Source organism: Ranitomeya variabilis, chromosome 2 (genome assembly GCF_051348905.1).
Source record: "Ranitomeya variabilis isolate aRanVar5 chromosome 2, aRanVar5.hap1, whole genome shotgun sequence".
Classification (NCBI taxonomy): domain Eukaryota; kingdom Metazoa; phylum Chordata; class Amphibia; order Anura; family Dendrobatidae; genus Ranitomeya; species Ranitomeya variabilis.
This window is the reverse complement of record NC_135233.1, coordinates 936,809,119-936,831,728: the sequence shown is the minus strand read 5'-3', so window position 1 is coordinate 936,831,728 and position 22,610 is coordinate 936,809,119. Positions and strand designations below refer to the sequence as shown.

At 42.0% G+C, this 22,610-nt stretch overlaps 1 protein-coding gene across 5 annotated transcripts in view; it reads right to left on the bottom strand.

Annotated features, from left to right (window-relative positions):
- The window catches only part of PLCH1 (phospholipase C eta 1), a 366,784-nt gene that overhangs the window by 207,259 nt on the left and 136,915 nt on the right, over nucleotides 1-22,610 (bottom strand). Inside the window, exon 1 of one of the 5 annotated variants that reach the window (XM_077290714.1) lies at nucleotides 17,344-17,651. The exons of 3 other annotated variants lie outside the window; for them this stretch is intronic. In XM_077290714.1, coding sequence (XP_077146829.1) covers nucleotides 17,344-17,386 — 43 coding nt within the window. In that variant the 5' untranslated portion in view covers nucleotides 17,387-17,651. Of the gene's footprint in view, nucleotides 1-17,343; nucleotides 17,652-22,610 lie in introns of those variants that run through there. One more of the 5 variants, XM_077290706.1, reaches the window with a different exon arrangement.

Here is a 22,610-nt window from a genome sequence, read left to right as displayed (position 1 = left end):
CCAAAGTGCAGTAAAATGATAAATTTAAAAAATGCAATCCCGGATTTTCTTGAATTTTGTTTTTATGGTGTACGGTAAAAATTAAGTGGTAGTATTATTCTTCAGGGCGCAATGATTATGGTGACAACTTTTTAGATTTTTGTTCTATTGTTTAAGAAAAAATTCAGAACTTTGAAAAAAATAAACACAACTTGATTTGTGTCACCATTTTATGAAATGCGAAACTTTTTAAAAAATTTTATCAAAGGAGCTGTGTTAGGCTTGATTTTTTTTTGTGTGGCGAGTTGTCGTTTTCACTGGCTTACCTTTGTTTACATACAATGTTTGATTGTTTTTATTGCTTTTTTTTGGAGGGAGGTACGGCAAAAACCATTTTATCTTTAATGGCCATAAATTAATTTCTCGATTTTGGATTAGAAAAGTTTGATAAAACAAACGTAGACATTCTTATATATTTTTATGTTGTGGAGTTAGATGGATAATGGGCACCTCAACAAACATGTGAGGGATTAATAAGTATATTTTAGTGGGGATATCCAGGTCTTAAAAAAAAAAAAAAATACATATATACAGTACAGACCAAAAGTTTGGACACAACTTCTCATTTAAAGATTTTTCTGTATTTTCATGACTATGAAAATTGTACATTCACACTGAAGGCATCAAAACTATGAATTAACACATGTGGAATTATATACTTAACAAAAAAGTGTGAAACAACTGAAATTATGTCTTATATTCTAGGTTCTTCAAAGTAGCCACCTTTTGCTTTGATGACTGCATTGCACACTCTTGGCATTCTCTTGATGAGCTTCAAGAGGTAGTCACCAGGAAGGGTCTTCCAACAATCTTGAAAGAGTTCCCAGAGATGCTTAGCACTTGTTAGCCCTTTTGCCTTCACTCTGCGGTCCAGCTCACCCCAAACCATCTTGATTGGGTTCAGGTCTGGTGACTGTGGAGGCCTGGTCATCTGGCGTAACACCCCATCACTCTCCTTTTTGGTCAAATAGCCCTTACACAGCCTGGAGGTGTGTTTGGGGTCATTGTCCTGTTGAAAAATAAATGATGGTCCAACTAAAACGCAAACCGGATGGAATAGCATGCCGCTGCAAGATGCTGTGGTAGCCATGCTGGTTCAGTATGCCTTCAATTATGAAAAAATCCCCAACAGTGTCACCAAGAAAGCACCCCCACACCATTACACCTCCTCCTCCATGCTTCACGGTGGGAACCAGGCATGTAGAGTCCATCCGTTCACCTTTTCTGCGTCACACAAAGACACAGTGGTTGGAACCAAAGATCTCAAATTTGGACTCATCAGACCAAAGCACAGATGTCCACTGGTCTAATGTCCATTCCTTGTGTTCTTTAGCCCAAACAAGTCTCTTCTGCTTGTTGCCTGTACTTAGCAGTGGTTTCTTAGCAGCTATTTTACCATGAAGGCCTGCTGCACAAAGTCTCCTCTTAACAGCTGTTGTAGAAATGTGTCTGCTGCTAGAACTCTGTGTGGCATTGACCTGGTCTCTAATCTGAGCTGCTGTTAACCTGCGATTTCTGAGGCTGGTGACTCTGATAAACTTATACTCAGAAGCAGAGGTGACTCTTGGTCTTCCTTTCCTGGGGAGGTCCTCATGTGAGCCAGTTTCTTTGAAGTGCTTGATGGTTTTTGCCACTGCACTTGGGGAAACTTTCAAAGTTTTCCCAAATTTTCGGACTGACTGACCTTCATTTCTTAAAGTAATGATGGCCACTCGTTTTTCTTTACTTAGCTGCCTTTTTCTTGTCATAATACAAATTCTAACAGTCTATTTAGTAGGACTATCAGCTGTGTATCCACCAGACTTCTGCACAGCACAACTGATGGTCCCAACCCCATTTATAAGGCAAGAAATCCCACTTATTAAACCTGACAGGGCACACATGTGAAGTGAAAACCATTCCCGTTGACTACCTCTTGAAGCTCATCAAGAGAATGCCAAGAGTGTGCAAAGCAGTCTTTAAAGCAAAAGGTGGCTACTTTGAAGAACCTAGAATATAAGACATAATTTCAGTTGTTTCACACTTTTTTGTTTGCTTTTTTGCAACTACGTGCCTGTTAGTGCTTAGGTCCATTTTTTTTTTCTTAAAATTTAACCCCTTCTCCCCAAAGCCTGTTTTCACTTTCCTAACCAGGCCAATTTTTACAATTCTGACCACTGTCACTTCATGAGGTCATAACTCTGGAACGCTTCAACGGATCCCACTGAATCTGAGAATGTTTTCTCTTGACATATTGTACTTCATGATAGTGGTAAAATTTCTTTATTATGACTTGCGTTTAGTTGTGAAAAAAAATTGAAATTTGGCAAAAATTTTGCAAGTTTCAAACTTTATTTTTATGCCCTTAACTCAGTCATATTGCACAAAATACTTAATAAGTAACATTTCTCACATGTCTACTTTACATCAGTACAATTTTTGAAACTTTTTTTTTTCTGTTAGGAAGCTAAAGGGTGAAAAGTTGACCAGCGATTTCTTCTTTTTAAAACCAAATTTGCAAAACCATTTTTTTAGGGACCACCTCATATTTGAAGTGACTTTGAGGGGCCAATATGACAGAAAATACACAAAAGTGACACCATTCTAAAAACTGCACCCTTCGAGGTACTCAAAACCACATTCAAGAAGTTTATTAACACTTCAGGTGCTTTACAGGAATTTTTGGAATGTGGCCGGAGAACCAGGGACGTGCAGAGACCGCGCCAGGAGCAGGTGAGTATAACAGGGCATTGCGCGATATTCACCTGTCCCTTGTTCCATCGCCGGGCTCCGTCTTCTAGGTCCTCTGTCTGTGACGTTCAGGTCAGAGGGCGCGATGACGTGTTAGTGTGCGCGCCGCCCTCTGCCTGAATAGTCGCTGCGGAGAACGCTGAGGAGCAGCGGGCAGCGACGAGAGGTGAGATTGTAATTTTTTTTTTTAATTGCAGCAGCAGATATACTGTACAGTTAATAATATCAGCATAAACTGCATTTTATGGGGCCATAATCTACTTTTATGCAGCATTATATGGGGCAAATTTCCTATGGAGCATCTTATGGGGCAATAATCAACTTTTAAGCAGCATTATATGGGGCAAATGTCTGTATGGAGCATCTTATGGGGCCATAATCAACATTTGTGCAGCATTATATGGGGCATATTTTAATATGGAGCATCTTATGGGGCCCATCATAAACTTTATGGAGCATTATATGGGGCGTATTTTGTATGGAGCATCTTATGGGGCCCATCATGAACTGTATGAAGCATCTTATGGGACCCATCATGAACTGTATGGAGCATTATATGGGGCTCCTGATTCAATATGGATATTCAAAAACACTTAACCTACTGATATCTCAATTAATTTTACTTTTATTGGTACCTATTTTTATTTTTTAAATTTACCGGTATCTGCTGCATTTTCCACCCTAGGATTATACTCGAGTCATTAAGTTTTCCCAGTTTTTGTGTCAAAATTAGGGGTGTCGGCTTCTACTCGAGTATATACGGTAATTTTTTTTTACTTTCACAAGGGTAACAGGTGAAAATGGACCAAACAATTTGTTGTGCAATTCATCCTGAACATGCAGATACCCCATATGTGGGGAAAATCTACTGTTTGGGCTCGGAAGGGAAGGAGCGCCAATTCACTTTTTGAATGTAAAATTTGCTGGCATAATTAGCAGACGCTGTGTCATGTTTGGAGAGCCCCTGATGTGCCTAAACAGTGAAAACCCCCAACAAGTGACACTTTGGAAACTAGACCGCTTAAGGCTCTTATCTATATGTGTATTGAGCACCTTGATCCCACAGGTGCTTCACAGACGTAGAGCCAAAGAAAAATAAATAAATAAATTTAAAAAAAAATAAATCTTTTTTAGCTCAAAATTTTGCATTTTCATAAGGGTAGATAGAAGGAGAAATTGCTCCATACAATTTGTTGTGCAATTTATCCTGAGTGTGCAGATACCCAATATGTGGAGGAAAACAATTGTTTGGGTACAAGGAAGGGCTTGGAAAGGAAGGAGCGCCATTTGAATTTTTGAATGTAAAATTTACTGGAATAATTATCGGATGCCATGTGGCGTTTGGGGAGCCCCTCATATGCCTGAACTGTGGAAACCCCCAACAAGTGACACCATTTTGGAAACTAGACCCTTTCGGGATCTTGTTTAGATGTGAACTGAACACCTTGAACCTCCAAGGTTCACAGAAATTTATAGCGTAGAGCCGTGAAAATAAAAAAAATCATAATTTTTCCGGCAAAAATCTTTTTTAGTTCCAAATTTGTAATTGCACAAGGGTAACAGGAAAAGATGGACCCCAAAATTTTTGTACAATTTCTCATGAGTTTACCAATACCCTATATGTGGTCGAAAACTACTTTTGAGGCACAGTGCAAAGCTCAGAAGGGAAGTAGTGCCATATTGGAGTGTAGATTTTTCTGCACTGGTTTGAGGGTGCCATGTCACAATGGCAGAGCCCATGAGGTGCCAGAACAGCGGAACCCCCCAGTAAGTAACCCCATTTTACAAACTAAACCGCTTAATTAATTCATTTATGGGTGTAATGATTATATTGACACCACAAGTGTGTCACAGAATTTTATACAATTTGGCAGTGAAGAAAAAATAATTTACATTTTAACCACCAAAATTGTTTTAGCCCCAAATTTTACATTTTCATACTGGTAAAACAGTAAAAATGGCTCCAAAATTTGTCCTATAATTTCTGCTGAATGTAGAAATACCCCATATGTGGATGTACTGTACTGCTTAGTAGTGATGGGCGAATATACTCGTTACTCGAGATTTCTCGAGCATGCTCGGGGGTCCTCAGAGTATTTTTTAGTGCTCGGAGATTTAGTTTTTCTTGCCGCAGCTGAATGATTTACATCTCTTAGCCAGCATAAGTACATGTGGGGATTCCCTAGCAACCAGGCAACCCCCACATGTACTTATGCTGGCTAACAGATGTAAATCATTCAGCTGCGTCAAGAAAAACTAAATCTCTGAGCACTAAAAATACTCGGAGGACCCCCGAGCATGCTCGAAAAATCTCGAGTAACGAGTATATTCGCTCATCACTACTGCTTAGCCATATGGAGAGACTTGGGAGGGACGGAGCGCTATTTGCCTCCTGGAGTGCAGATTTTCCTAGAATAGCTTGTGGACTCCATATACAGAGTCCCTAAGTGCTAGGAAAGCAGAATCCCCTCGCAAGTGACCATACTTTGGAAATTATACTACTTTGGGAATTTATCTCCAGGTGTAGTGACAAATGTGGTTTAGGCACACTGGGGCTCAAAGGAGGGGGGATTTGGATTTGGGAGCTGAGAATTTGCTGAATTTCTTTTGGGGGGGGTGAGGAGCTATTTCACTTTTCCAGAGCTTTTGTGCTACCAGTAATGTGGAAGCCTCCTATATTTCCGTTAACAGATGAGAGACCTGAGTGGGGACTTGTTTTTTTGTGGATTGAGTTGAAGCTTTATATTGCGAACATTTTACATAAGATTTATGATCACATTTATCAGAGTGACGTGACATATGAAACCCCCGAGGGATCCATTCACTATAATGAGGCAGCAGAGTTACTCTGGACTCCCTCTGGCCTCTGTTCAGTTGTGTCCTTCTCTTCTGAAGTGCACAAAACTGTGGCCGATGGCACTTTTATACAATCCTAAAAAGATGAACACCGCCGGATCACAGGTCCTATGGCGTCCACAGTGCCTCCATCTGCCTCATGATAGGGAATTTATCGCCAGAGGTACCATCTGAATCACACATTTCAGAGATTTACACAGAAACTCCGATGTAAGCACTCAACCCGCCGCGCATGTACATCATATATCGGTAGGAAGCTAAAGGACAATTCTATCACTTGCATCAATTGATGCTGTTAGATTCAAAATCCAGCTGCGTAACTCAGCCAGTATCTGCACTGCCTAGATAGGGCTCAGCTCCTGACTCCACACCACATACCCTGCTCAATGACGTATATATCCTTCATGGAGCTCCAGAGCTTGCTCCATACACATACACCTGCCAAGTATGTACAGCTTATGTTGGTAGGAGGTTAAAAGCTAATTCTATCTCTATTGCCAATTGCTGCTGTTAGATGCAGATGATGGCTGTGCTATACAGCCGGTAACTGCACGGTGTTGAGAGGGCTCAGCTTCTCACCCTACTCCACACACCCTAACAGGTTCTATGACATATATATCCTTCACTGAACGTAAAGGGTTTATTTGCAACTATTTTAAAGTAAACTTTTGGTTCTCAAAAGGTTTTATCCTAGTTCATTATTTGCTATTTGTATACAAACAAGAGGTCAAGATTTAGGAATTAATTTACATGGCAGCATGGTGGCTCAGTGGCTAGCCCTGCAGTGCTGGGGTCCTAAATTTAAATCCCACCAAGGACAACATCTAAAAGGAGTTTGTATGTTCTCCCCGTGCTTGTGTGGGTTTCCTCTGGGAACTCCGGTTTCTTCCCACACTTCAAAGACATACTGATAGGGAATCTAGATTGTGAGCCCCAATGGGTACAGTGCCGATAACCTCTATGAAGTGCTACAAAATAAGATAGCGCTACATAAGCAAAGCATAATACATTTTTAGGCCTAAGGGGTCATAGTTCTCGGTCTGAGCAGAGACCACAAAACATAGTCACAGAGTGACTGCAGACTTGTAGCCGAAGGCTGGACAACTCTTAACTGTCACTCAGCCAAAATCCCCCCAATAAAGGAGATAGACTTTAAGAAATTCCCAAAAGTAATTTTAAACAATGTCTGCTACAGTTTCAGATAGTGTTTTGGCAAATGTCACAGTTTAATATGGTAACTCGTATGAAAATCTTACAAGCCTACATGGAAATATGAATATCATAGATAGAGCTGGTAGCCAGTTCTATTAGACAGTCCCTTTAACATTTTAAGAGTTTTTTTTTTAGTCAATAAATTCTTCATGGAAAATTGTATTTGCTTTCATATGGTTAACTAAATATTAATTATTTTAACAGTAAATTAAGTTTAAGGGATAATTTGCTCCAGATTACGAATAGGATAGCTGAACAGAAGAAAGCGGCAAAGGACAAACATCTGACATGGCACAAATACAAAAAAATAATGAGAAATTACAATTTGGTGGACTGTTTCTACTTTATGAAATGCACCAAAAGTGTAATATACAGTAACTACAAGCACATAATACTTTGCATTTCATACAAGGTATACACGAAAACAGACTTTTCTAATTCTGAATGATCTAATATTTTCTGCAGTGTGAGTTTCCTACTCCGTTGATTTTCTAATTAAATGTCCCCAAAATTTATGAACGGAGCAAAAGCCATTAAACAAAGCTTATTCTTAAAAGTTCTATTCAAGCTGATACGATGCATATCAACTTATTTTATTCCTTTTTTCATTTTTGTCGATGGGATGCTCTCTTGTTCTCATGTTGTTTGTTCTGTTGTGATCTAATTCTTTGTTTAGCAAAGTATTACAGATGCAAATAAACGTCATCAAAATGTCTAGATTAGTCTTTACTCATCTACTCTCTTCACTCCTATTGATTTGAATTGGATGCCAAAGGTGCAGTACCCAGCTGCGGCCACTGTCAGAAGATGGAGCAGCTCTACAATTGAGCATTTCTGGCCAGCAGCTGCTGACACCGACAACAGCTGATCGGCGAGGGTAACTGGGTGTCGGACCCCGACCGACCAGAAATTGATGACCCATCCTAGGGACAGGTCATGAATGAAAAAGTAGTGGACAACCTATTTAAGTATCTTAATATCATGCTATCATGGCGTTACATTGTAGATGTATTCTCTATTCAATAAAGCTGAGGATTGCTGAAGAGAGTTATACCATAAAGAGAAGAAACAAAAGGGATATGCTCAGGTAGCTTAAAAGTTAAGTCAAAGACTTAAATGGTTTATAAAATATATGTAAATCCTAAGTAATCATTTAACAACTCAGCGGGACTAATTGTGATTAATTTCCATGTAAATGAGCAAAATATACAGCACATTACCTGCCCAAAAAAAAATCTCACCCTTGCAAGTGAATGATGCTTTGATGTATTTATTTCTCACAAAGCGTTGAGCTCCTTGAGTTGCGTTGTTACACAGATTAACTAGAGAACATCAATGCATGAGATGCAGCCCTTGTGAAAGCAGCAGAATTCCTCCACTTCTGACATGTTCTATTCAAAAAGATCTTTCGGTGAACTTTTGTTATAAAACTTTACCATTGCTGCCTACCGCCAGGCAGGATTGCTTTCATGCAGAGAAGAAAAAGAGTTCACGCTCTTGGATTTTTTTCCCCTTTTTTATTAAAGAAGCCTGGGACACAATAATGGTTAGAAATATATCTTAACAAAAGCCGGAACGAAAGATGCCTAACCTCGACTTTTTTTAATGCCTCTAATAAAAGACGCCCTGAAAAGCATTAGCTGCAGGAAACGGGACAGAAGGATCCTAATTATGATTTTATTATAACAAATAACTCGCCCTCCTGCATAACACCGATATCAGACAAAAGCACATGGCTTTATCTGTAGAATAGATTCTCCTCCCCTTTGCTGTGAGAGAACAAGAATGAAATAATAGAAAATATGTCACTGGATCCTCCACATGTGACTCACGCTCAAAATCTGCCTCTATAATAAGCAGGCCACAGATGGAGGGATTTTTCATTACGACCAAAAAGAACAATCCGGTTTGCCCCAATCATTTTATTTTTTTTTGTCGGTCAGACATGTCAGGTTATCTATATTTACACAAACACTATAAAACAGAACTCTACAATCAATACTTGAACTCTACTACTGGTGGAGAAGTAAAAAAATTACTTGGTTCATAAAAGGTAAACTGATGGCAAATGGCAATCCTGCTGATATCAAGGCTTAGAAATGAAGGTGACAACACAGGTAAGGCATTAGAGACTGAGCATTATAGAGCCTATATATCGTGTGTATTAATAGTCTCGGTTACGGCCAGATATTCCGTAGACACCTAGGGTTCTCTGTCACACTTCTCTTTTGATCACGTGTATCATCAAACATTGATTGGAGTATGGCTTTGTAGGACATTTAAAGTAGCACTCCTCCTCCCATCAAAGTATTTATCTTCTTAATATATTACAATCATCATATTATAACGCCCTGTGTACTTACAATTGCTCATTTTGCTTTTTTTACCCAGTTAATACTTTGCTTTTCTATGCTCTGTGTAGAAACAGAAGTCTCTTTTCACTGCATAAATCATTCCCTTCTTCGATTCCTGGCCAAGATGCTCCAACCTCCTCTCTGTCAGGGACTTTTACAGTGACTCATATGTCAAACAGGGAAGAGAGACCCCCTGTTACTACATAGAGCTTAGGAGGATTCAGCTGGACAGTTTTCAATAATATGGTGTCATAGATCTAATGGCGAAGAGAAGAATTAACTGGGGAGAAGGGCAAAATGAGCAAGAGTAAGTACACAGTGCTATATATATATAAGATGGTGTCCCGATTCAAACGCATCGGGTATTCTAGAATATGTATGTCCACGTAGTATATTGCCCAGCCACGTAGTATATTGCCCAGTGACGTAGTATATTGCCCAGCCACGTAGTATATTGCCCAGCGACGTAGTATTTGCACAGCCACGTAGTATATTGCCCAGTGACGTAGTATATTGCCCAGTCACGTAGTATATTGCCCAGTCACGTAGTATATTGCCCAGTCACGTAGTATATTGCCCAGTCACGTAGTATATTGCCCAGTCACGTAGTATATTGCCCAGTCACGTAGTATACAGCAGAGCAACGTAGTATATTGCCCAGTGATGTAGTATATTGCCCAGTCACGTTGTATACTGCCCAGTCACGTAGTATATTGCCCAGTCACGTAGTATATTGCCCAGTCACGTAGTATATTGCCCAGTCACGTAGTATATTGCCCAGTCACGTAGTATATTGCCCAGTTATGTAGTATATTGCCCAGCGACGTAGTATATTGCCCAGTTACATTGTATATTGCCCAGTGACGTAGTATATTGCCTAGTTAAGTTGTATATTGCCCAGTCACGTAGTATATTGCCTAGTTACGTTGTATATTGCCCAGTCACGTAGTATATTGCCCAGTTACATTGTATATTGCCCAGTGACGTAGTATATTGCCCAGTCACGTAGTATATTGCCCAGTTACATTGTATATTGCCCAGTGACGTTGTATATTGCCCAGTCACGTAGTATATTGCCCAGTTACATTGTATATTGCCCAGTGACGTAGTATACAGCACAGAGCCACGTAGTATATTGCACAGCCCATGTAGTATATTGCCCAGCTACGTAGTATATTGCCCAGCCACGTATGCCCAGCCACGTATGTCACAGGTTAAAAAAATAAAAAATAAACATATACTCACCTTCCGCAGGCGCGTTGTAGCTCTGTCGCCTGTGTGGGGTGCAGGCGGCAGCTTCCGGTCCCAGGGTGTGATGACGTTGCGGTCACATGACCGTGACGCAGTCACATGACCGTGACATCACGGCAGGTCCTTCTCGTGCCGGACCTTCTCGTGCAGGACCTGTGATGACGTCGCGGTCACATGACCATGTCGCGGTCACATGACCGTGACGTCACGGCAGGTCCTTCCCGTGCAGGACTTGTGATGACATCGCGGTTACATGACCGTGACGTCATGGCAGGTCCTTCTGCCAGACCATCCTGGCCACCGGAACGTGCCGCTTGCATGGACAGACCGGAGCATCCCGAGGAGCGGAAAAGGTGGGAAAGGCGGCGTAGGTGAGTATATAATGATTTTTTATTATTTTTAACATTAGATGTTTTTACTATAGGCTGCGTCAATAGTAAAAAAAAACTTGGTCATTAACGGCATTAACCCTGTGTGAGTGGTGACCGGAGGGGTGTATGCGGGCGCCGGGCAGTGAGTGCGGGGAGTAAGGAGCGGCCATTTTCTTTCGGACTGTGCGCGTCGCTGATTGGTCGTGGCAATGGTCGTGGGCGTTTTGCCACGTCCAATCAGCGACTTGGATTCCATGAGAGACAGAGGCCGCGACCAATGAATATCCGTGACAGACAGAAGGACAGAAAGACGGAAGTGACCCTTAGACAAATATATATATATATATATATATATATATATATATATATATATATATATTACATACACACACAGTCATGGCCAAAAGTGTTGGCACCCTTGAAATGTTTCTAGAACATGAAGTATTTCCCCTAGTAAATTTTGCAATTATACATGTTTTGTTACACACACTTAGTTCCTTTATTGGAACAACATTAACAAAACAGAAGAAAAGGAAAATTGGGCATAAATTCACACAAAACCCCCAAAATGATTCAGACAAATTTGTTGGCACCTTCAACCTAATATTTGGTTGCACACCCCTTGGAATAAATAACTGCAACTAATCGCTTCCTATAGCCATCAACAAGCTTTTTCCACCTCTCTACAGGAATTTTGGACAACTCTTCTTTTACAAACTGCTCCAGGTCTCATTTTTGAAAAGCGCTTTCTCGCAACAGCAATATTAAGATCTCGCCACAGATTCTCTATGGGTTTTCGAGCCATACTCATTGCTAGCCACTTCAGTACTCTCAAACGTTTTGTTTCCATCCATTTCTGGATGATCCTGAGGTAGGTTTGGGGTCATTGTCCTGTTGGAAGACCCATAACCTAAAACACAAACCCAGCTTTCCAACACTGGGCACTGCACTGCAACCCAAAGTCCTTTGGTAATCTTCCGATTTCATGATGCCTTGCACACAGCCAAGGCACCCAGTGCCAAAGGCAGCAAAACAACCTCAAAGCACATTATTTTCTTTGTATGTGTTTGTGTGTGATTTTCATATCGCCCATACCTGTTACTGGCCACAGGCGAGTTTGAACGAGCATCACATGCTTGAAACATAATAGTTTACCCACAATTTTGGAAAGGTGTCAACAACTTTGTGTGGCCCATTTTGGAGGTCTGTGTGAAACTAGGTTGAATTTGCCTTTTTTTCCTCTTTTTTGTGTTGTTAAAATACACGCAAAGGAAATCAACCTGCGCATAACAAAACGTGTAACTGCAATAATTTTCTGGGAGAAATACTTCACTTTCTGGAACACTTTCAAGGATGCCAACACTTTTGTCCATGACTAATAGGACTGCAATATATTAAGAGGATACAAACTTTGATGTAAGTGCTTCTTTAAGCTGTTCAGATCCATCTATGTGTAAGTCAGTCCTAATTCGAAAATCAGATTTATTTTGTGCTTTTGTGTATTTTTTAATTAAATTTGATTAATATTTTGATATTGTGGTTGAAATATTCTCCAGGGGGCTGATTTATAGGTTTTAGATTTCTTTGTAACCTTCTTTTTGAACTATGTTGGTGGATTATAGGTTTATAACAAAAGAGCCTGAATTTTCATCCTTCATTGTGAAGAACACTGGGGCTTTTTATGATAATTACAGAGAACTTGACAGGTTATATATGCCACTCGAACCACAGGCAGCAGGTATCAGACACTGACGCTATCATTTCAACCAGGTATGCGGCATTGCACCACTGCGGCATTTCAGACAAAACATACATCGGTGACCGGGGACTATGCCACTTGGGTGAGTAATCCATACGGCCAGTCCCTGGTAGCTTTACCCGGTTCCTGTGACTGTGTGTAGAGGGACAGACCTGTCACTCAAGGGTCAGCAGGGCAGGGTAGCTGCTGTTGACCAGTCTTTTGGACTAGGCCCCTGAGCAGCATGGTCACCGGCTGTGAGAAATGTTAAGTATAATAGTTGCTTATTGTGACACATACAATATTATAACAAATTATTTGTAGGTTACTTTAAACATGTTTTAATATATCTAAATATGTAGGTATTTAGAGTCCTTACTTGAATTTGTGTCACATGCAACCAGCTTTATGGTGGACATCTCTTAGCAATCAGCTGTTATTAATGTCTGATAATTACGGTCAACCACTGGGACACCGATCCCGACCAGACTGTGCACTATGTCTGACACAATGCTAAGCCCAAACAGGTACAATTTCTTAAAGAAAATTAACAAGTCTCTGCTGGGTATCACTGGAAATCCTTACAGGTCAATCACTATAAATCAGACATTCAATCAATATTCTCTAAGTGAGAAAACCTCATTAAATGGCCAAACACGTTAGCAATTTATAGAAAGGTCTTCTCTAAGGACAAGATTTTATGTGTGGTCAGGCTACTAGATTCTATGGCTTTTGTCAGGATAAGCAGTATGGTAAGTGTGTAATGGTGTCTGAACATTTGAGAACTGATCTTCACAGAGTACTCGTTCTACATAGAAAATCAGCACTACAATATGGTGCTTCTTGCCAAGGCAAGTTATGTCTGCAGAGGTCTTTACAGTCCTACTCTACTTGTCATATGTCTTCAGGAGGCCCCAGTAGAGTCCAAACGAACTAGTTCTGTGTTGCATGTCTGCAAGAAATGCCAAAAGAAAGGCGTCCCACTCTGCTCGTCATATAATTGGACGCTCCCAGCAGTCCATCACTTACAGCAGTCCCTAGTAAAGATGAGACCCACTACACTTGCCATATGCTAGAGGGAGACCCTCATAGGGAGGATTGGCAGTACAGCAGTAACTCTGAAGATTAAGTGACAAGGGCAGCGGGATTCCGTATCCTCGGGACAGCTGCCAGCACATAACATGTAGAGTAGGACTTCTCCTGGGGACTGTTACAAGTAAATGACAAGGAGAGTGGATCTCCTCTCTGCTGGGGACTGCGACAAGCATATGGAAGGTAAGGTAGGATTTCTCTCTGCCATGGACTCTTGCAAGAAGAATTTGCATTAACAGCAGGAAAGCTTTTGAGGCTTCAGTTGCACTAACACAGCAATGTACAAAATAATCAAATGATTTCTTTTGGCAGGTTCTTTACAAGCACACTGCAGTAAGCCTCTCCCCACTGCACCTGGATAATGCATACATAATGTTGTCTGAAAAAGAAATTGATAATTCGGTAAGACAACTTGTCTTGCAGGTTAAGATGCTTTGTAGAATTAAAGAAATGAACTATATGAACTGGACGCGAGAGTTATTCTACCTATGAATGAGAACATTTGGTTTCTGAAGTCTGATCTTAGTGACCTTGGGGTGGAATTTGTTTTTAAAGTGAATCTGGATCTCGCCATATCTAACAGACCGAATATTCAGTATCTCCCTCTCCCACACCACCTCCTCACCTCGCCCCTTGTCTGCCGGGGTTCCTCAAGGCTCAGTTCTAGGACCCCTACTCTTCTCTATCTACACCTTCGTGGGATTCTACGAGATGTCCCAGGCCGGTCTGCAGTATCATCTCTACGCCGATGACACACAGATCTGATCCGGACCTGACCTCACCTCCTTACTCACCAAAATCCCACACTGTGACTGCTATCTCAGCCTTCTTTTCTGCTCGCTTTCTAAAACTGAACATGGACAAAACAGAATTCATCGTCTTTCCCCCATCTCACTCTACCCCTCCAACAGACCTATCCATCAATGTTAATGGCTGCTCACTTTCCCCAGTCCCACACGCCCGATGCCTCGGGGTGATCATCGACTCTGCCCTCTTTTTCAAGTCAAATATCCAAGCCCTTGCCTCCTCCTGCCGTCTCAAACTCAAAAATATTTCCCGCATCCGCACATTCCTTGACCACGAAACCACAAAAACACTAGTGCACGCCCTTATCTTCCACCTTGACTACTGCAACCTCCTACTCTCTGGCCTCCCCTCTAGCACTCTGGCACCACTCCAATCCATCCTACACTCTGCTGCCCGACTAATCTACCTGTCTCCTCACTATTCCCCAGCCTCTCCCCTATGCCAAGCCCTTCACTGGCTTCCTATCATCCAGAGACTCCCATTCAAAACCCTTACTATGACATAAAAAGCCATCCACAACCTGTCCCCTCCATACATCTGTGACATGGTCTCCCGGTACTTACCTACATGCAAGCTTCGATCCTCACAAGATCTCCTTCTCTACTCCGCTCATCTCTTCTTCCCACAACTGCATGCAAGACTTCTCCCATGCTTTCCCCATACTCTGGAAAGCTCTACCTCAACACATCAGACTCTCGCCTACCATAGAAACCTTCAAAAAGAACCTAAAGACCCACCTCTTCCGACAAGCCTAAAGCCAGGAGTGATCCTCAACCTAATGAACCGCTTAAAAACCAGCTCTACCCTCTCCTAGTGTATTCTCACCCATCCCCTGTAGACAGAGACCTCGCGGGCAGGTTCCTCCCTCCTTCTGTACCGGTTAGTGCCTTGTTTTTGCTCATGTCTATTGTATTTGTCTATATTTGCCCCCTTTCCACATGTAAAGCGCCATGGAATAAATGGCGCTATACAAAATGTATAATAATAATCTATCAGCAGGCATGTGCAACGTTATCTGAGAGTAGCATAATGTAGGCAAAGAGACCCTGAATCCAACAATGTATCCCTTAGTTTACTGTGTGCAGCGGTTCTGACAATCAGAGCTTTTAGATGCAGCAATACAGCAGAGCTGAGAAGGCTAACTCCGCCCACACCAGACTCTGTATGTACAGTGAGCTGCTTATCACAGGAGAGGGCGGAGACAGACTAGCAGTCGTGTGCACATTAGACTTGGCAGTGATAATGCCCTAGTGAGAAAACCTTCACTGTAAGTAAACAGGACACAGACTGATAAGTGACACATCACTGAATTCAGTATTTAAATCCTTCCTCATGCTGTCCTCAGATTACACAACAAGAACCTACTGACATAAATTTCCTTTAAACAATGAGTAATTAAAGGAGTTTTACATCAAAAATTGAGTTTTTAATGTATTTCTAATATGATTATAAAGAACTTATTAATATACATTTATTTCAGAAAGGGTCCTGACCTACAGGTATCAGTGATGACCTTGGCAGCTCCTCTCCCAGTCCTGTGCTTGACACAGTGGGGCAATTTCTGTATTGCCAGGTGATACCATCTGTATGTGAAGGTGGCTGGCTCTTTGCTTATTTTAATTGCTAAGCCAGGCCCCTTCTATGTGCAATAGCTGTGATAGGAGGGGTTTGACTTCGCTATTGAAGTGAGCCGGTCAGCCAGCCTCCTTCATACAAACAGCACAGCGTACTGGCAAAGAGACTGAACAGCCACTTTCAGACTGTCCTGTGTAATGGGATAAATGTATATATGTACAGAGCAGATTACGGCAATGAATGTAGAATATGTATACAAATTATCTGCCCTTTTGCTTCAAAGTTTGGTCCCTAGTAACCACAATCAGGGGCTACATTTTAACCCAGTATACATTACACAGTTAAATAGCCAGATCTGCTCTCCTATTTTATGAAGTCTTATTGTTTCATACATTAGTAGACCTAGTAGTCACTATAAACCAATGAGTGTTAAGTAATCGCAAATAATAAAACCAAGGTTCAGCACCCGCCTCAACCTACAGAGCAAACACGTTATGTTTTTCACAGAAGTCCCTGTGTGCACAATTCTCATTCAATGCTATTAAATCAGTCTCTGTGATCAGCTACTAGATTATTAGAGCAGAATATGAAGGCTCATTAATCTGTAGAGAGGATAATGCCACTTGCCAAACTCAATTATATGTCTACATAATCTTATTTTAAGACGGAGCCTTAATACACTGGTATAGGCAGCAAAACACACAGAATCGCACACAGCAGGCACTGTGTAATATCATCAGATAGTGACAGGATCTGGCATGGGTATTACCAGAGGCTGGACACTTCTGGAATAATAGCCCCAGTATATAATACTGGAAAAATGATTGCTTTGCTGGTAGCAGGATCAGTATGAAGAGCGTTGACATCAGCTTCATCACCAAGGACAGCTCACCACTATACATACTCATTGCATGGTGCTGATAACATACAGAGACCAAGAACTAGACTATGAATTAGGCAGCTTCCTCTCCATTAATGCTATATTCTGATAAATGAAGAAGAGTAATATTTACTAATATTCCTTATTTCCTCAGTCATACTGACAGTAAACAGAAGCAAAACCTTTCATACTTTTTTAGAATTGACCATACTTGGAGGGAATGAGGATATAGCAGCACAAATATTAGAAGATCTTGTAACCATTTACTGATATTCACACATTTTACCATCACAAAACGTCAACATAACGAGAACGGAAATGAAAACCAGTCGGAGAGTTCAAACATATGAAAGTCACACATAAAATACAATGTTTCTATTCCAGCTGAGAAGAAGGTTGTGGTATCTCAAGCTTAATGGTTGTAAAGATTTCCCTTACCTTTCTCTGGGCTTAGATTTTTATATACTTCAAGGTCTGCCATTAAATATGTTACGATTACACATTATTGGCACAGAAACTGCAGAAGCTTTCTGGATCCAAGGGTCTTCACTTCTCATATTTCCAACATTACGTGAGAAATTACAGGTTTCCCCTCAAAGAACAGCGACTTGTCTATAGGAATCCACATTCCGCAGAAACGGAGATCTAATGACGCCAGAAAAGCAGAACTTTCTCCAAAGTGGAATACCTATAGAGGAAGAAATCCAGAGAGCGTCTGCTGGGCTCAGCTGCTATTGTGGGAATGCACTGGCTGTCAGGACTTTTGGTATGAGACCCGCATGCATAGTGGGGTGATTAAGATCCTTCAGGCATTAAATGTGCAAAATCCCTGGGCAGATTTCACACGGACAGAAGATCCCTGTCACCCAGGGAGGGCAGTCCGGAATTGATTAGCCCTCTTTAAACCTGAATGACATGAGGAGCACACTCAGGGAAGAAAAAGAGGAGAAACACTTGGCAGAGCAATGTGTCTCCGTCATCAAGGCACCAGGAGAAAGCAATTGCTATGCTCATCAAATAGTCATTCAAAGTCTTCATTACATTTTATAATATTGTTCCAGGTCTGTGGGGAACACATCGAGTCCGGGGTCCCTCCTTGTAATAACAGATGATACACAATGAACCATTTGTGACAGGTCTGCCTCGAAAATAAATGCCACATTTCTCTTAATGGCTTGCTGCGCAGAATAACAAACAGAATTGGTCTTGAGATATATGGGGTTATTTTTACCAAGGATTATCAGCTTTGTTTTACTGGTTAGGCATGGGATACCTTTCATTTCCACTTATAAAGAAACTGAATTTAATCTGATTATTTTCTAATTATGCTATTTGTATTATTGATATATTGGATGAAGAGGATACACTGTAGCAATTTCAGAAACAAATATTTAGATGTGTCCATACGTAATCCTGCAGAACAGTCTATCACGTTTAGAGCTTTCCCCACCTTTTTGATTGTGCGCTTATTTCAGCAAAGTGCGGTTTTCATTATCATGTACATTCATATGTATAGTCACAATACGCTGCTACATAATGTACGGTGACGTCTAAAGGGCATGTAACCTCTCCTGACATGCTTGATTTAGTAAATAATTGTACTGCCTATAAAAATAACAAAGCTGATCACCTTGTCTTGACACTCTGAATAGGGCTCTCCCTGTGTTAAAAAGGTGATCCGGAACGTTGCTGAAGAATTTAGTTGGTATGCATACAAAATATAGGAGCATGCTCACACTGGCCATTATACAGATAAAACCCGGTCCTGCTCGGCCCTTATTTACAATGACATCTCTTCGACACACGGTAAGGTTTTATTACTAGAGGTTAGGACCATCCTGATTTGGGTACACCTTGATGCTGGTGGGATGGCTTTTATGCTTTTTGTGATCAAAAACAGTGTTTGCTAAGTACTCTATGTTATTTATATGCACTATTGCTTATGCTTATTTACTAACAGCAGGGTATATGTTCATGTTGTTTCTATCTTAGGTATTGTCTGTTTTATGGCCAGTGTGAACATGCTTCTATATTGTGCTTGCATACCAACTTGTACTCCAGTTAATTTTTTTTTGATTTTCAGGGTTCTGCATTTAGTGCAGGGTAGGGTGTAGCCTCCCTTTCTCGGAGCTGGACATTACATTTATATAGCTAACCAATACTGGGTATCCGTATTCAGGACCTGGCTCTGTTTGGCCCTTATTTTGCTTTTACTTATTTACTTACAGCAGGGAAGGTGTTCAATTTGTTTCCATCTTAGGTTTTACTTGCCCTTTCTGCTCTGCGCAGACCAGTGCCAGTTCAGAGTGGTAACGGACCGCTCAAGCCAGCGATTCTGCGGCTTCATTTGACCTCACGTCAGCAGAGCAGAGCAGAGCAGAATTTTCTCTACCAGTCTGCTCTGTTGATAGGGGCATCACTGCCAATATCTTACTTTTTGCCAGCTGGCTCCCCACAGTTAGGCAGCGGGGATCTGGCTGTATCAGGAGTGACACCCGTTGACAGAGCAAAGCAAAAGAGATGATGCTGCTCTGTCGACGTGACGTCACCAGAAGCCACTGCATAATCAACAAAAGTGGTCTGTGATCTCCCTGAGATGGCAAAAGGCTAAACAGGAAGGTAGTTAGCAACTATCTGCTTATTATATCTTAGCCATATAGGGACAAATAAGCAAAGTCCTGGATAACCTCTGTATTGAACTGTATGAATAAGTAGAAAACTGGGTGCTTCCCATACAGTGTGTAGGCTTTCCCTCTCTCTGACAGGCTATAGGTATTCACACAGGCAAAGCAGTTTTTGTCCAAACACGTGCAGTTTTTATTGCATTCACAGGTTGCACAGTAACAAAAAATTATAACCATAAATATATAGCCTTGTCGAGGCTCTAAATAAAGAGAACAGACCTTAGCTACTCAAATCTGAGCAAGAAAAACTAAAATTACATCTAAGCAATTTGAAGATTAGAACTAAGCAATAGTACATGTGTAAAAGACTTGGGTATACTAATACATCACAGACTACACATGAGTCAACAGTGTGATGCAGCAGCAAAAAAAGCAAACAATTCTAGAATATATAAAAAGAAGCACAAGGTCTTTATCCCATGTAGTAATTATTCCCCTCTACTCCTCCTTGGTCAGGCCTCATCTGGAATACTGTGTCCTGTTCTGGGCACCACATTCTGAAAAAATACACTGAAAAACTGGAGCAAGTTCAGAGCAGAGCTACCAGGATGGTGAGCGGACTGCAAAGTATGTCCTACAAAGAACGGTTAAAGGATCTGGGAATGTTAACTTGCACAAAAGAAGGCCAAGAGGAGACTTAAAGGGAGTATGTCACCCCCAAAATCGTATATGAGCTGAAGCCACCAGCATCTGGGGCTTATTTATAGCATTCTGTAATGCTTATATTATACTCACGCAGGGGCGGCCCCGCTGCAGTCTGGGTCCGATGGGCGTCGCGGTCTGGTCCAGCGCCTCCTATCTTCATGCGATGATATCCTGCAGGGCGCAGGCGCCGGGAAAGGTCAGAGAGACTCGGCGCCTGCGCACTGCAGTACTTTGCTCTGCCCTCAACAGGGAGACAAAGTACGCCGGAGCCGTGGCAAGAAGACAAAAATAGGACGTCATTGTATGAGGATAGGAGGCGCTGGACCGGACCGCAACGCCCATCGGACCCGGACCGCCCGTGAGTATAATATAACCTTTATTTCTCATCTTTCAGGTTACATCAGGGGCTTATCTACAGCATTACGGAATACTGTAGATAAGCCCCTGATGCCTGTGGCCGCAGCTCATATACGATTTTGGGGGTGACAGATTCCCTTTAATAGCGGTCTACAAATATCTGAAGGGATGTCACAGTGTAGAGTGATCATCCTTATTCTCATTTGCACATGGAAACAGAGAAGCAATGGAATGAAACTGAAAGGGAGAAGGTACAGATTAGATATTAGAAAAAACTTTTTTGACAGGGAGGGTGATCAATGAGTAACAGGCTGCCACGAGTGGTGGAGAGTAGGGTTGAGCGACTGACTTTTTTAGGGTCGAGTCGGGTTTCGCGGAACTCGACTATCTCAAAAGTCGGGTCGAGTGAAATCGGCCGATTATCTCGTAAAGTCGGGATCGGCCGAAACACGAAACCCAATGCAAGTCAATGGGGCAGCATAGTCGGCAGTGAGTGGGGGCCAGGAAAACACCTAGAGTGGCCATTTTAATGCCAAAAACATCCATTCTTGTTAATGAAGCTTGTCAATCTTAATTTCCCTTATAATAATAGTTAGGCATTGGAAATTGGGGGTCATTTGGCTAAAGTTGTTGGGGGTAGGGCTGGTTCAAGTATTTTGTGGGCCCAGGAAATCTGGACCACGTCACGGCAGTGGCGCAGGGAGAGGTAAGTATTTCAACTTTGCAAGTGCTGTGATCCTGAGCAAGCAGGGGGGGCCCACTCTTTGGCATTGGCACTGGCACAGGGCCCCTCAAAGTACGGCGGTGTGTTTGCACGGCGGGGGCGCCTCCCACCGGCAGCGACACTTTTGCGTACTATGAGGGGCCCTGTGCCAGTGACGTCGCCAACGAGTATTCCCCCCCACCTGATGAAGGAACCAGCACTTTCATCTGCACCTTCCTCTTTGTCCCCGTGTAAGGAGGTATAGTATGCGGGAAGGGGAACCTGACTTTCAGCAGGGACACATTCTGGCTGTGTTGAATGCAAGGGGAATGTAGTGGTCTGGGTCAATGTACCAGCAGACTTATCTAGCAGTGGCTGGGCAATGGGCAGGATGAGGAGGAAACACAGATATAGGGCCAAAGAATAAAGTAGGCTAAATGCAGTTCAAAATTGGTAACAGGACTAAACAGGCGGCATTGCTTTGTTCAGTGGAGGAGCAAACCCAGGAGCAGCAGACACCGTTTTAAGGGCCCAACCACACTAGTAGGCCAAATGCAGTTTAATATCTGCTACTATAGGCCGAAAGCCTAAAGACTGAAGCTCAGCTTTATACAGTGGAGGACAACACCAGGGACCGGCACACACCGTTAGTAGGGCCCAACCAAAGTTGAAGGCCAAATGCAGTTTAATATCTGATACTATAGGCCGAAAGCCAAAAGACTGAAGCTCAGCTTTATATAGTGGAGGACAACACCAGGGAGCGGCACACACCGTTACTAGGCCCCAACCCAGGTAGCAGGGCAACTGCAGTGTTACATTTAAAAATACTTAATGAGAGCCTGAAGGTTGAAGCTCAGACAAGGAAACCTGGAGGAGAACACCAAGGAGGAGGAGAACACCAAGAAGCGGCAGACACCGTTACTAGGCCCCAATCCAGGTAGCAGGGCAACTGCAGTGTTACATTTAAAAATACTTTATGAGAGCCTGAAGGTTGAAGCTCAGACAAGGAAACCAGGAGGAGAACACCAAGGAGGAGGAGAACACCAATGAGCGGCAGACACCGTTACTAGGCCCCAACCCAGGTAGCAGGGCAACTGCAGTGTTACATTTAAAAATACTTAATGAGAGCCTGAAGGTTGAAGCTCAGACAAGGAAACCAGGAGGAGAACACCAAGGAGGAGGAGAACACCAAGGAGCGGCAGACACCTTTACTAGGCCCCAACCCAGGTAGCAGGGCAACTGCAGTGTTACATTTAAAAATACTTTATGAGAGCCTGAAGGTTGAAGCTCAGACAAGGAAACCAGGAGGAGAACAC